This window comes from Psittacula echo (genome assembly GCF_963264785.1).
Source record: "Psittacula echo genome assembly, chromosome: 5".
Classification (NCBI taxonomy): domain Eukaryota; kingdom Metazoa; phylum Chordata; class Aves; order Psittaciformes; family Psittacidae; genus Psittacula; species Psittacula echo.
Window position 1 is genome coordinate 67,900,397 of NC_137739.1, and position 16,081 is coordinate 67,916,477.

A 16,081-nucleotide genomic window follows, 5' to 3' on the forward strand; every position below is an offset into this window, starting at 1 on the left:
AAACCTTTGCCTGGGTGGCTGACACATGATGCTATGTGCTCAGAGCTTTGTGGATATGAAAATACACCCCCAGAGTATGGCTGTTAAACCTCAGAGACCTCATACCTACAAATATTTCTCCAGGATCCATGTTTTTTTTTATTTATGATAAGTTTTAATAGTGGCGGTAGTGGAATTAGCTGCAGAGATTGAAAATATGACATGATTTCTGCTCTTCTAATTTTCCTCCCCAGCCTTGCATGTATTACCTCATAATGTCACTTACGGTTGCGGAAACACTTCTGGGCTGAGTGTTGAGGTCAGAAGTGCAGGAAATCATAAATTTTTAATATATATGTTTGGAGTTCAAGTGTGAAATCCATTATATAGATTATAAATTTTTTGAACTGGGGTATGTCTTTAAAGCATAGTGTGGGTGCTGCTCAAACCAAAATAATAACTGTGGGCTTCGGAAGCTGTGAAGAGGAACAGTAATTAAGGAGGAAGGTCCAGGGAGGGGAAGACTAGGATTGCAATAAAGGTGCAAAAGGTGAAGATGTAATCAGCTGCTTTACCCAAGTGGCCTGTTGTGAAAAATTACAAAAAATAATCCCCAGTAGCAGTGATGACCAGATGGTCAGCAGCCTGACCAAACAGCAGGCTCTGTAGAGGGGAGAGCTGGTGTAACTCTGGGTAAGACAACTGATTTTTTGTGGCCAACTTTAATAAATAGTTTTATATTGATGTTTTTAATTCTAGACCTGACAAATGAATATAAGATTACTACTCAAGTCAAGAAACATGTTAGCAGTGCTTAGCATTGCGACTTAGTCTAACACAGAAGCAGAGAAGTGAGGAGAGTTCAGGCTTCCTAGATGTGTTGGAATCTGGCTGAGAGGCAGAACATTAAAACCACTGAAAATACCTTGTACACCTTTTAGAATTATCTGTGTGTATTATGGAAAAAAATGGTCTTACTGTATGCCTTCAGTTGACTGTTATTAGCATGCACTGTTATGTACTGTAAAAAACTGGTAAAGTTGCCATGCCATGTGCTATAAAAGTATCACAGTGAAATAGAGCTTGTTTAGCAAATTGCTTTTTCTTTCATCTTATGCAAAATTAAATCCTTGACATGCTGTTTTTCTAATTTGAATATATACAACTGGTACTGGTTCTAAGGCAGAATATTTTGGCTCTGTGAACTTTTGTGAGTTTCTAAGTTGTTTTAGAAATATATTTAAAAATGCACCATTAGGAAACTGGAAAAGTTGGGCACTGGAAAACAGGAAGTGACTCAGGTGAAACTTTTAAAGCATATTTATTTGAAATTGGAAATTTATCCAAAGTCCAATGTATGTCCCAGAAAATTTTGATACATTTAAAGTTAGGTATAAGTTTATGGCCTGGTTCAGAGAGGAAGGGTTCACCTGCAGCATGTGCAAATGGGTGCATGTACTTTAAAATTAAAGGAATTGTGTTTGGTTTTATGTGAGAAATCTCTAGTTCCTAGGAATGCCTTCTGCTTGAGCTAATCTAAACCAGATGGATTTATCTGAGGGTAGTTCAACCTCTGTTTACTTTCATTAAATTCTCTGCGTTTATAGCAAAGATGACTTACATTTTGCTTAAAAGATGCAATAAAAAGCTGACTGTGAAAATCAAAAGAATTACAAGATTTATTTTCCAGCATTTTTTACTTTGATAAATGTCATTCCAAATGGATTTTAAAATTAATTTGATAGCTTCTTCAGTGACCTTTTATTAATACAGTGCATGAAATATACTTGGTAACAAAACAATTAAAATATAATGCTTTGACCATAAATCATGTCTGAGACATCTGAATGACTGTGAGCTTTGGGACATTTCTCAGAGTCCACGAATAACATCTTGATTCTGCAGAAGTTAGTAGCCAACCTCAGACAGGTGGCAGGGCCAGGGCTGCATAGAGGTTGTTCTGTTTTCTGTTCAGCTTTAGTGGTTTTGGTGTTACCGCTCTTGTAGAGGAAGTATATAAAGGAAAGCGGGTGGCAAAAAAACCCAACCATCTCCAGGCACTCTCCATAACAAGTCTCAAGAGTGGAAGGAACATTTTTGATCCAAGTTACTAAATGCTTTCTCATACCAGCCTAATCTATAGTCCCCATGGAAAAGAACTTTTTCTGAGACTTTTGGATCTCAGCTGGGCAGTAATGCCTTGCATTGCAGTTTTCTGCCTTAGCAAATGCAGAGGGAGGGGTGTGAGGTGGGAGGGTGATGCTGTGCATACTGGTGCCGTGCATTTGAAGTCAGCAAGACCTGCTCCAGCAGCCAGGTAGCAGGCTGGGTTGGAAATTCAGCCTTAGACACATATTAAACAGAGGGCTGAATTTTTATCTGTAGCTGCTAAGGTCTTCATGCTCTCTTCTGCTAGATTTCCCCAGTGTAGGATGCTGAAGTTGAAAATGAGCTTGCTTTTTAATGTATTCCCAGGTATCAGAGTGATTTAGGAAAAACGTGAAGAGTTGACAGAAAAGAGTATTGGCTACAAGATGGAGATGAACATTTTCTTAGGTGAGGGTGTGGATTGCATGTCTTTATTTGACACTTTGGCCACAGTATTGGTTTCATGGTTGTGGGACAGGGTAACTATAAGCAGGACTCAGACCCTCTTGTGGCTCAGATTACCACCTGAAAGCAGTTCTTTTGATCCTTCACCCCTCTAGGCTAAGCAGTTGTTATTACAGCTCTCACAGGGAAACAAGTCCATACTCGCCTTTGTTGACAACTGAAGTCAGTAGGCAGTAATAAAGAATGTCGGCCCAGACTTCACCTGTACTCATCAGAGGTAGATTTAAGACAAGCAGACTTCAGAGATTATGTGAAAATGATAATCCACTGGATTTACCTTTGACCCACAGGTCATTCTGTCATCGGACAAGTGTATCGTAAGCACTAAGGATGAAAAATCCCCTCCTTTTTTATCCAGAATATTTACATTTTCTACTCTTGCCTGCAAACTGGTTTTTAAGGGATGGTCTTTTCTGTTCAATTAGTTCCCTTCAGCTCTTTTGCTTCTTGCTGGTCCAGTTATACTGCACCTGTGCTCCACTTTGAATTCTTCAGTGAACTGACTTAATCAATGCATCCCACACCACCCAATATTAGAAATCACCTTACGAGGAGGCTTATACTTTTTGGTTGGAGACATCTCTCCAACATTTGAGACAGACTCCAGATATCCAATGTAGAAGTGCTTTTATGAGGCTGCTATTTATCTGCACTGGCTATGTTGATTGTTAAGGATAGGCTGCAGCTATATAATGCCCTTTGGTTTCAGAGGTTGGTGCAGCAGGGAAACCAGATGAATTCAGGCTGACCTGAGACCTTAGCTGTCTGCAAGCTAGTGAAAAGAAAGTCTTTTGCAGTGGTCTCTGTACCACATGGAAGGAACAGATTTGCATGGCTGGATGCAGATGTGTATTGCTCAGTTGGCCTGCTTGTGTGAAATAAAATTGAACATTGTATGTTTTTTGGGAAAAGTGTTTTGAATTTAACATTTGCACCATAGGCTAGGTACTGGAATGATGGCATACTGCGGTCATGGGCCTGCAGGTAGTCAAGCTGTATGCACAGTGTGAGCGTTGCCAAAAGCATCTCCTGTTCTTTTGTGGCATGAGTGGCTGAGCATGAGGCACATATTGATGCTCTTTGTTACTTGCAACTAGAATCACTGAAATGCCTTGGGTGGTAGTTTCTGAAAGGAGGCTTAAAAAGCATCAATAGAAAATGGATCTACTCTTCAGTTTCAGCACTTGGGAGAGAATTTATGATTTGTAGATAGAGTTCATAGATGTTTCAAGTATTTCATATGTATGTGTTTAATAGAATGGATTGCCATTTTACTGAACATAGTGTCAAATCAGCTCTGTTAATTGAAAAAGATTTTTCACATTATTGCTAATGATGTGACACAGTTTTGTTAGAGATGGTGTATAAAATAGTGCTACTTGAAATGACATTAATGTATGCACTGAAATTATTTTTTCCCCATTTACATGCATTATTGATTTTATTTCATTGTTGGGGAGCTAATGGATTTATAATTAGAATACAGTCACTGTAATCAATGATGAGATTTAGACTTATAAATAGAACTTTAAAACTACGATGAGGTAATGTCCCAGTGTAACAAAGAATCAATAATTAGAGGTTTACTTTGAATGTGAAAGTAGAACTTGTGAGATTCAAGCGTGAAACACTTCTAAGGAAGTGAATCTGTGTAAATTCTTGTACAAACTGATGTAGTTAGACGTTTTCCAAAGCTGCCTATTATTATTACTACTTTTGTTTGGTGCTCAAGCACTTCCGAGCTAATTCTTCTGGATTTGCAGAGCTGCCACTATCTCAAAACTGGATGAGTTTGGTCTTTTCTGATACCTTAGTTGAAGGAAGTGTTTGAAAGGTGCTATAGACAGGAATCCATTGCTGTGGTTTTGGTGTTGTTGGGCAAAGGTAATGAATTTGCTGTTCAGAACTGCCCCCTCCCGCTTCTCTAAAGTGATGGTGGTAAAGCTGGGCAGGGCAGTTGGCTGTTGTATGGGAGGAGATGGAAGTAAAAGAATGAAGAAAGGGAGAGTGGCCCTTGTGATGCCTGGCATGGGAAGGATCTGGGTTTAGTTCATTCAGAGTAGCTGTGTAGACATCCCTGAGTATCACCGTCCTCTCCTGATGACTCTGAAGTACTCATGGGGGCCTATGGGAATAGCACAACTTCCTGTTATTAGTTAAGCTAAGGAAATCTCTAGTGAAAAGATTGTATGGGAATGGTAAGACCATTAGACATATCCTAGTGGGTCTCAGCCAGCCTATCTAGCCCAGGGCTGTCTCCAGCTGTGGAGCTGGAAATGGTGTTTAGGGAGATCTGTGGAACTTGGCTGTTTAATGCAGTCTGCTCATACTCCCCAGCGTGCACAGTTGGGAAAGTCTCAGGGACACATCCCTGTCTGTTCCTTTTAGTATCTGTTTATGGACCTTCTGTCCAGGAATTAATCTAATCCCTCTCTGACCCTGCTGATGCTCTCTCACTTCACAGCCTCATATGCCAGCAGGTTTCAGAAGTTCATTATTCCAGTGCAAAGAAGTACTCACTTTGTTTCAGCTTACCCACCACCTCCACAACTTTGTAAACCTCGGTTAGGCTCCCCTTATCTTTCTCCTCTCCATCATCTCTCTTCCTGATGCAGCTGCTTCATCTTCTTGATGGTTTACTTGCTTGTCTCTGTCATTTCCCTTACTCCACTAGCCCTCTCTTGAGGTGCAGCTGGTAGTCAATATGTGGATGCGCTCCTTGTTCTTCGTGCCTTGCCTTTTTGTTTGACTGCTTCATTTCTTGATTGATTTCTTCATTGCTTGGTTTCAGGGGGATTGTCGACAACCCTTAGGTCTTCTAAGTTGTAACTGCAAGTTCTGAGTTCAGCACTGTCTAGGATTCATTTAGGTTATTTTCCCCTATATACACTGTCTTATCTATGTTAAATCTCACCTGATGCTGCTTTTCCCACTCACATTTGGGAAGTTCTTCTGGAGTTCCTCATTACTGCCATGGCAATTGGCTACTTGAAAATGCTTTGGGACATCTACAGACTTGCAGATTTCACTCTAGACACATGGGGAGTAAACACCAGGTCAGCAGGGAACAGTCACAAGAAAAAAAGAGCAGCATCTGCACATCTCCGTCCCTGATTTGGGACCTCAGTGTCCTTCAACAGTGATCACGTATAGTCGAGAGGTGTCCCTGTGTCTTCAAGCTTAATGCTGCTTCATGAGCTTGCCTGTAACTGAATCTTTTTCTCTAGATTTAGGTGTACTGAAGACCCAGTTTTCCCTTCAGATAACAGTGGCTTGTATCTCTTCAAGTGAAGTACTAGTCAATGGGTGCCTTGCATGTAGTAGCTGTCAGGCAAATTGATCCCAAGGGATGTACTCTTTAATTTAGTTAGATCAAATATGTAAGCAGTTCAAGCATGATTGCAATAGAAATTAGCTATGACAGTCTCCATCCACCTTTGCCTTTATTTAATGACATTGTATGTCAATCACTGTAATGATGTAATGATGATAATAAAATGTAATCCTGAGGAATCTGATTATTCCATTTTGCTGAATATAGAGTAATCAAGGTGCAGTGAGATTTTGGTTGAGGTGCCTACAGTTGGTGAGAAATTTTGTTGCGGAGTCAGGAAGGTGACACAAGTTCTCCTAATTCAAAGCTCTGTATGTGTCTTGTGTTTTGCCGCTGTTAGATGCATCTGGCCTGTGGAAGTCAGTCCTAATGGAAAAGTATTTGTCTTGTAGGAAACCCAATCCAAAGCTGACAGAAATTTGCATTATTATGAGATTGTTAATGAATTCCTTTGCTTGCTTATATCAGCCTCTGACAAAAAGCAGGGATTCAGCCGTATGTTTGTCCACTTGAATAAACACCCTGAGCAGTACGTAACTATATTTTTTGGTTTTGGCGGCTCTAACTATTGTAATACATGTCACGAGGGAGGGATCTGGGCAACACTTTCCTATGCTTGCCTGGAGGCATTAGAAGAAACAGTTTCTCTAGCCTGGTTTTTTTTTTTTTTTTTTATATCCACTGCATGTGAAAAGTCCCAATTTGAGAGTGTTTGTGTGCAACAGGTTCTATGTCCTTCTTGATAGCCTTTTTCATATCCTTCTGACTTTCCATGTGGTGGGTTTACATGTGCAGATTGTGTGACTGGTGATCAAATAGTTGTGAAGAAGGAAAAAAGGGTATTACTTGCTACCTCTCTTGGCACTGGTGTCCCAAGTGGCTGAAGTGTAAAGTAATAGGTCCATTGCTACCTGGTGGCCTATTTACGCTACCAGACCCCTGGCTGCAGAGACCTCCCAGCCTGAGTGCATGAGCAGGCTGAAGAAAGCAATAGGTGTGTTGTAGATGGAGGCCTGCCCGAAACCTTAATAAATTTCTCGGGGGCCAAGGAATAGGGTTTAGGAGGTATTTGGGTCAGACTGAAATCAAGACCCTGTGAGAGAGGAACAAGCTGCCGCTGCTTCATCATTGTACTGCCAAGGACATCAGCGCTGGATGCAGTTGGGTGCATTTGCCCTGCAGTTGAAGGAGGAGCTCCTTCCTGCATATGAAGCACAGACTGCCAGTGATTTTTTGGTAGTGAAGGTCTAAACCTGTTCTAGTAATTCAGATATTAAGCCAAAAAGCAAGTGTCCTGAGGTTGTCTTTGGATCTCCTATATATTACTTTCCAGTCTGTGACAGCAGACAGACCCTCCTATTTCTATTTAATTCTACTTCTTTGTGATTTTTTTTTTTTTTTTCCTTCTGCCTCATCTTCAGAGATCAATGAACTAAAGCCAGACATTAGCAACTCTTGTAGCTGAAAACATATTTCGGGGGAAGGAATATTATGCTCCGCCTTTGATTTGCATCAAATAGGAGATGCACATAAAGTCTGAAATGACAGGTTTAGGCATACTTGTTACCACATCACAGCTGGCAGGTTACAAAATGACTACAGTAGTCTATTGTAGTTACAAAATGACCTAGTCATTTTATGAGTCCTGGCAGAAGCATTGTCAAATTGCAGTAAAAAGTTTACCCAGAACACGTTTAACTTCAGCCTGATGTATGCGGCATTGTTAACTTTATGTAATGCTAGTCAATCTGGAAGAGACATTTCACACAGAAGAGGTGTGCAGGACTTATTCATGCTTATGGGAATGTAGTATGAGCGTTATCCACATAGAGATTTATGTCGCATTTGTTCCAGTCAGTAACAGTAGGTTGTAAGACTCTTAGCATGAATCATTTAGGGGGAAAATTATTGTTTTATTATATGCAAACAGTGGATTTAATATATTGTAAAATCTTTAGGTGAAGCACTTCTTACAATTTAATTGGCTGTGTCGTTCTTGTCTGAAAGGGGAAAATAGTGATTTAAAGTACGTACTCAAAATTCTGTATGCCTGGTTGCTAGTCAGAAAGGGGGAAAAACAACTTAGGAGAGGTAAAAAAAAAAAAAAAAAGGCGTCCCAGTACAGACTCAGGTTTAATCTTGCCCGAGCTTCACCTGCAGTTCACCATTGAAACCCTGTTGAATGCACTCATTATGGTACCAATATTTTGAAATTAAAGAAATTGCATTGAAGTTCTGACTCTGATTACACAGATGTGTTGTCAGACTCATTGACACTTTTGTAATTTTCTCCATTCCCTGCACTGTGAATCTGTTCTTGATACTTATATTTAGACATCGGATCTTATTACTTTCTTTTGCAGCTCTGTCCAACCTTCTGGTTTTCTTCTGCCATGACAGCACTATCCAGGGATTGATCTATTTTTTCTCTAGAGTTTTATATTCCCATGTTTTTCTTGCCTGTTGCCAGGCACATATTTTTCATGTGTTACAAAGTGGCAGCAGCTAGCTTGGCTCTTTTGGATTCCTGGACAAAGGTCAATGTCCAGAGAATGGAAATACTCAGGAACTGGAAACCTTATGGCTTAGTTTTTGGCTTTGCATTTCAAACTTGTAAAGAGCTTGTTAGGGTTGTAATTGTCCTTCAGCTGGTAAGTCTGGCAGTCTACTGTGTACCTGGAAATTTAATCTATGGGCAACTTCTCTGCAATGTAATTTTTGACTAGTCTGACTTGTTTAAACCTGGGCAGATGTTTCCTGCCATTTCGTCACAGCAGGGAACCTGTGTGCTGGGAATCAGGATGGGGCAGGGGATGCCTCTGCTCTGCCCAGCACCCCTCTGCAGCCTGAGGATGTCGGGTTGCCTCCATCTCTTCCTGCCCTCTCCCCCAGCCTTTGGCCATTTTAATTGGGAACAACTCATGCTGTTATTGGTTATTGTGGCTCTGCCAGCCTCTGCTGTGTGTGTGCATGCTGCTGGCCAAAACACAGCATGTCTAGCTCTGCTCTCATGTCCTCTGGACTGGTCCTGGGACCCGGTATTGAAACCCTACTCTCCATGATGCAGGCATTGGTATGAAGTACCAAGACATTGGTCATTCTTGCATGTGCAAAATGCCTGGTGTGACTTTTTCAAGTGTTGTTCTTGCTGTGCTCTTACTGGTACCAGTTTTCATGTGACTTCAGAGAGAGCAGAGGATTAGCTGGTTTTCCAGAGGGTTAATGGCTTTTGTCTGGCAAACCTTTGCTTAGAAAATTAACGAACATTAATCTTGGGTTACGGGTGCCTATGACACTTCAAATATTCAGTGCAGTCAGTAACACTTTATAGTGACAAGTTTGTGATTTCTGCATTTGATCATGAGTGATTTATGAAAATGTAGTAAATGGTGAAGCACAGTTCCCTCTCAGCTGCAGACTGGAGTCCTCTCTGTGCAGACTTGCATGACTTAAAATCATGCAGAGTTGCTCCCATTCCTCTAGAAAATTATATTTTTCACATGCAATCCCCACAAGAGCATGGCGTGAGATGAGGGAGGTACATGAAGTAATTCCTATGTTTAGTTTAAAAAACAAATCCCCTTTATCTTATTCATACCCTTTCAGCAGCTGTAAGCAATGCAAACCAAAACCAAGGTGTGACAAACCAGAGTGCCCACAAGGGTCCCATTAGTTGTCTTTGGCTTTCCTGCCTAAGGGAAAATTGACTTGGAACTCACAGATTTCATCATACCTGAGCCCCCCTCATCAGCTGAGAGACACAGCTGTCTCAGGGATTGCTGAACATGGTTATGCTGGAAAACCCTGTTACTTTGGGTGTTGCAAGCAGTCCTTGAAACGAATCCTAAACTTGAAATAACTTGTTTTGTGCTTTTTCAGCTTCTCGCCATGTAGAAAAGCTGATGTTACCTCTGTGCCAACTGAGTAATTGAGAACTTAATGAAAAAGATACAGGTTGTTTCTGCAGTAGTCTTCTGATGATTTAATCTTGCACATGTTCACTTTTCCCCCTTTACAAGAATCAGTGCCTTCTCCTTGTCTTCCCCTCATCCTCCTTTCATACACCCACAGAATTGAGAATAAAACCTCCAAATTTACTGAGAAATTACAGTTCGAGTTCTCAGAATCATCTAGTGTGAAAATGGCGATTTACAGACAACCAACTTAGATATGTTGGTTTGAAAAGTGTATTAACCATCTGGTATCTGAATATCGGGTTTGATTTGGATATTTCAAGTTAGATGCCTGATACATCCACAATTATTTGTCTCAAAACTGTAGGCTTCCAAGTTCTCACAGAAACAAAAAAGTAGTGGAAAAGGAATGTATGTCAGACACTGCTGAAACTGCAAATGTGAATAGCTTTTACAGGAATTGATCTGTTAACAGATTCCAGTCAGTTCTTACAAATCTGCTACATTTTACTTTCAAATTCACCCAAGTATCATGCTAACTACAGATTTCATATTTAGCTTTAGATTATGCTATCATTTAGATTATGCTTTAGTTAAAGCACAACTGGTTAGAAAGACATTGCTGCTTCTGCCTTCCTTTTTCAAAATTTTGCTTAAACATGATTTTCTTTGTTTCAAAGTCCTGTTGTCTGTCATAGCCCCTGTTGAAAGTGAATGGAAAAATGTCATGGGAGTTCATCTTAAGCCTGTAATTTTTAATCTGAGACAACAGCTCACATGAGAGGGTTGTGATTGTCTTCCTGGTAGAATATAGGGGAGTATTCAAACACTGATGTTAGCCTGCCAGTGATTGCTGGTTGGGTTTCCTTTTCTTGCTGGTCATGATGCCACTGGCCGTTCTGCATGGCATCCCTATGATGTACCAGTTTGTGAGCCCCACAAACCAGCCCACTGCCTTCAAAGGGTCTGATGTAGATTTCTTATTCTGTAAATTGCTTAGTTCATAGTAAGCTCTTTTTATTATTAACACTTTGTGTCAGTTCGTGTAACTCAGAAGTTCGGGTGTCACATTGGATTTCCCCCAGTGTACATGTTTTCCACCATGCCATATACTTTCTGTGACTGGTATAGGTCAAGACCACACATTTGTTGCTTCAGTTCATTAATGATCAAGTATCTACTTTATTGACTGCCTCAAGGTCCACATTCCTCTGTCACTTAGTTGTAAGCAGTTAACCACATGAGCAGATCTGATCCTTGTCCAAACATCTCTGTTCCTGGCTGTCATTGCCAGTAGATTGTGGATGGGACAGACAAACTTGCCTTTTTTAAGCATCTGTTCATGCCATAACATTTCTCTGTCCCAGTCTTGATCTCTAGCAGTGCTTGGTCTCTGCAGGGAGAACTGCATCACTAAGAAATTTGATCTCATGAGACATCTGTATTACAAAGTGAAGGGTTTTGCAGAGGGTTATTTTAAGTTTCCAGTTAGGCTTCTAGCATGGGTAGTTTTGCTATGATTAAGTTAATCTGTGTGAATATTCTTCTGTCTCTCAGCCTCAGATCTCTTAGGTGAACTCTATAAAAGTACTTTTTGTGTAGTAGTCTATGGTAGAGCGTGTCAGCCAGTCCATAAAACTGATAATACTATTAACCTTTAAAGAGCAAACCTTCAAAAGAGCTGGGAGCACTTTTTTCATGTTGACTTTGCTGGGAACTGGGAATTCAGCACTCAGCCTACAGGAATGAGTCCACATGAAACTGCAGACAGCCTTTCATGCGCCAGTTGAGCAGTACTTGGTTGGCAGAGTTAAATTTTACTTGGTACCTAATAGCTGGGTTGTCTCAGTTCTCATGAGAAAAACTCAGGGTTGTCAGTGTATGAGAAAATTGAGGGTGTGTATGTAACTGGGAAGGTCCTATTACCATGTCTGCGTATCTGCAGTTGTAAAACATGATCTACGGCAGCACAAAATTTAAAATTTGGTGGAATCCCAGGAAGTACTTAATTGTGTTTGTGCTTCATTACAAGGCTGTCTCCTTTTCTGGAATTTATCTTAGCTAATTAGTTGGAAATGTCAAAGTAGTATTTCAGATGACAGAAACATCATATATTATCATATATAAAGCAAAGCAATTAACTCTTTTGACAAATATTTATTGTGGTGTCGCCTTTAATTAAATCTTCAGAACTCCTAGACATAGAGCAGGTTCTTCCAAAAAGGTGGCCTTCCCAGCACTGTCAATGAGTATTTGACTGATGGGGCTTAATTGAACGTAGTGCTTAAAGAGTTGGTGGCCTAAACATGAAGATGCCAACATGACACAATTTCATAATACAGGTGTCTGATATTTTGCAAAATCCCAAAACAATTGCCCTTTGCTCCCCCGTACCCTCCCACAACTTTGCCATAGATACCACAAATGCATTATGCTGGAGAAAGATGCTTCTCCAGTCACTCCTATTCTTCCACTGGAACAGTTTACAGGAGAAAAAATTGCTGTGCACTTGTGCTGCTGAGATAAGTAATGCTGAGAAGTAGGGCTGTATATTTGTTTTAAAAAAACCCGATTTTTTTAAATTTAGTTCTTGGGGTTATTCATGTGGAAACATGTTACAAATGTGACTGGTTAGTTCCCCTTAAACAGATAGGTATTGTAGATGATGTGTCACTGAAAAATAATTCCTGACAGTTATAACTGAACCAGATAAACAGTTCTGCCAGCTCCCAAATAACACTGTAAAACAAAAGGGTTCTGCTTATCGTTTTCCATTTCTTCATGCCTGTCAAACTATTTAACTGTGCATTACCCATCACAAATGGTCTGTGTGTTTTCCTGCTCATCTGCTGTGGTCATGGTTTTTACCTTCTCTGTAGGTGGACCTGTGCACACTTGTCCAAATGTAATACTCCTCAGCTGCTGCTAATCTTTGACTTCATCCTTGCAAAGATGCCCTTTGGAAGTGCTGCATGAGGTTTCTCTCTGTCATGGCCATTCGGAAAGTGTATTAACCTCTACGTATGTTTTCATTCTTTTTTTTCCAGGCAGAAGCAGCACCAGAAAGTGGCCAAGATGGTCCCAATGTTCAGATCAGCTCAGGGCAGTACAACTCTGATGCCACAGGAGCAGGTGGCTCAGCGGCCTCACAGAGCATGGTTGCTCCAGCTGGGGTCTCAGCAGGTACTTCAGCTGCAGCATCATTCTTCATAAGGTAGTTTTTCACCTTTCTACTTCCTGTAACTGCTCATGGGTCTTCAAATGTTTGTGAAATGCTGTTGAATCTTTGCCATGGGTAGAAAGTAGCATGTGGTGCTGGTTGTTGAGAGGTGGAGTTGGTCACCTGGTTGTAACTGTGGCTTTCCACTGCCCCTGGGGAGCAGGGTTGTGATGGTGACACCCCCTTTCTGTCTGGACACCTGAGCAGGAACTTCTGTTGACCAAAACTCAAGAAAATGTGCGTTGGTCTTTGTCTAGTCCTTAATAGATATTTCCACCTGTAGCAAGTCTGTTATTCTGTAGGTCTCCTCAGAGCAGAAGCTGAAATAGCAAGGTTTTTTCACTCAGATCTAAGTAAAAAAGTTAGTCTTATACAGTAGCATGGCCTATGTGTGCAAATAATTTTTTTTCCATAGTTGGTAGCAGTTTAAGACATTCTTTTTAGGAGTAGCCCTGAACATTTTTTTTTTTTTTTAATTTCCATTCCAGGGTCTTATAACATAAATGATGTTAGTTTCGTTTGTGAAATGTTTGTTGTAATTAGCAATGTTGATTAAATGCAATAAACTGTCAAGCAGATGGTATTTAAAACAACAAAATTCAGGGCTTTGTGCTTTCATTCCAAATTCCTTTTTTAATTCAGAACTGAACATGTTTTGAGATGATATTGAAAAAACTTACATCTATGAATGGAGTTAAAGTCAAATTTGTGCACCGAGTGCTTACATAATACTAAATGTATTGTTTCCTTTATCTTTAATATGCTTTGCATGATTAAATAAATAATGTTTTCTTTAAGCTACAATCTGACCTCAGAAGGAGCTTAATTTCTCAAGTCCTGTTTTTTAGAGGAACATTGTACAATGAGTCTTAAGCATTATATGCCTACATACCATAATCTGTTTGCATGCAAGAGGTTGGGAAATGACTGCCCCAAGTGTGTCTAAGTTAGTGTTTTGTGTCTCTGCTAAGTGCTGCAGGTTTAAAGTTAGCACAGAGAAATGGTTGCCTACAGAGGATGATTTGTTTCATTTTAAGATAGGTATCTGAAATCAGTGGGTGCAAAGAGGAAAGTTTAAGGGGAAAAGCTCAGGCACCTCTCTTATTTAGTTACCTAAATAAGGACAGATGAATCCTTTCTAAAGTATCTAGATTGAACAGAATTACAGCTTTCAGTATAGTATTTCATACTGTAGGTATGAACAGTGTGATTTAGCTTAATCTAAATTTTGGATTTATTTTAGTGTGAATCTGTATTTCATAAATGTAAAGACTGACTTTCACTGGGGAATCCAGAAAATAAAATACTGTCTTCGTTAGAGAAAGAAATCAGTGCCTAATAATCTGAAATAACCCCTGAAATCTTCTCTCCCAGTGATGCTTCTGTCTCACTGGTCAGCAAAACTCAGTTTTTGCTTTGTTGTAAAGTGATTGTCGCTGGCTTGATTCAAAGATTCTTGAAGTCAGCAGCAAGACCGTAAATGACATCATTGTGCATTGGATCAGCCCCTAATTGCTTATCATGAATCTGTCTTTGCCTTGAGTGAATCAAAGTTTTATAGCTTTAGAAGCTATGTGCTAGCTAAAACATTTTAAAAACCCATTAGTACATTGCTTATTCCCCATCCATATTTCCTCTGTGCGAAATTGATTCTCCTCAATTTTTTAACCGAAGAACAGGGTTGGTTGATTTTTTTTTTTTTTTTTTTTTGGTGATTGTTGTCACAGAGACTTAAGTGAGAAATAAAGTTTTCCTTTAACAGTTATTGGTTACCTAGATTAGCTTTGTAACATTTTCATGATCTTTCATCACACTGCTGATTAATGTATTTCAGCATTAATTTCTCAGTATTCCACAGCCCAGCTAAGAATTTCAGGTTCCCTAAAAGCAAGCATTCAAGAAAAAAGTTCAGTTACAACTGTGATTAAAAACACACTGAAATGCAGAAAATCTCACTAAGTCTTGAGTGAGGTAGATCCATTGTTGATCCCTGTCAGTTATAAATATGTTGAGCCTCAGGTGGGTACTATTGCATATTCCTGGCCAGGCTGCTATACCACCATTGGCATTTAACTTCAGGAGAGGCTACCTCTCCCACTGCTCCTCTTTCTGTTCTTTCTCCTCCTGCTGTTGGGGCCTTATGAATCCAAGTTTCCATGCTGAGTCTCCCTCCTGCCCGTAAACCGTGCAGTCCTCAGTGGGAGGGAAGAGGAGGAAATCTTCAAGGATGAATGAGAGACAGATGCTGGAAAAACGGAGGTGAAAGCGACTTCTCCAGGGGCCACAAGTATTGGTATATCAACAGTTTGTTCAGTGCTGATGAGGTATCATGCTTCTTTGCTTCAGCCTTTCCAGCCCCATCTCTTCTTTTTCCCTTTGCACTATCCAGTGTCAAGCATGTTGAGAAAGAAGGTCATCCCTGCTTGAATCCTTGGGTGCAGCATCCAGTTCTGTCCTTCATCTGTCTGTTCAGTTAACCCTCTCTCAGCACCTAGAGATGAGAGAGATGTGGCACTGCTGTTTTGCTCTTGTCCCTATTCATTGTATCTGCTGATTCATTCCTTACTGTGTTTCTCTCATCAGCCCCTTAAATTCTGAACTTCATAGTAGGGCTAGTGTGTCACTCATGTTAAAGCACAGAGCCTTGTTCTCGACTGGAATAAACACAATTAATACCATGATAACGATATATATATTTATTTATTTATTTATTCTCCAAATCATCACCCTCTTTCTTGACCAAATCTCCTGAGTACTTCCATCTTTTTACAAGAGCTCTTTTGTAAATGGACTGTGGTTGTAACTTCAGCTTGGGAAAAGTGCTGTTTTGTCATAGAAGTAAAGGAGGAGTTAGGTGAAAATGTGCATGTATGTTAAGATTCATTGTATTGGGGTGCAGGGTTAGTTACTAAAGCCTTCATAGGGTGCTTGTGGAATCTGTGTCTGTTATTTCCTTAGCAGCAACAGCACTAGATACAGATTTTTGTCACATGAGTAAAGGATTCCAGTCTCGTTCTTCAT

General features: G+C 40.1%; 1 protein-coding gene across 1 annotated transcript in view; it reads left to right on the forward strand.

The window, feature by feature from the left end:
• KIF26A (kinesin family member 26A) overlaps positions 1-16,081 on the forward strand; it is a gene marked incomplete at its 3' end in the record, with an annotated part of 102,625 nt that overhangs the window by 40,099 nt on the left and 46,445 nt on the right. Inside the window, exon 4 of the mRNA XM_080618519.1 lies at positions 12,888-13,054. Coding sequence (XP_080474645.1) covers positions 12,888-13,054 — 167 coding nt within the window. The remainder of the gene's footprint in view (positions 1-12,887; positions 13,055-16,081) is intronic.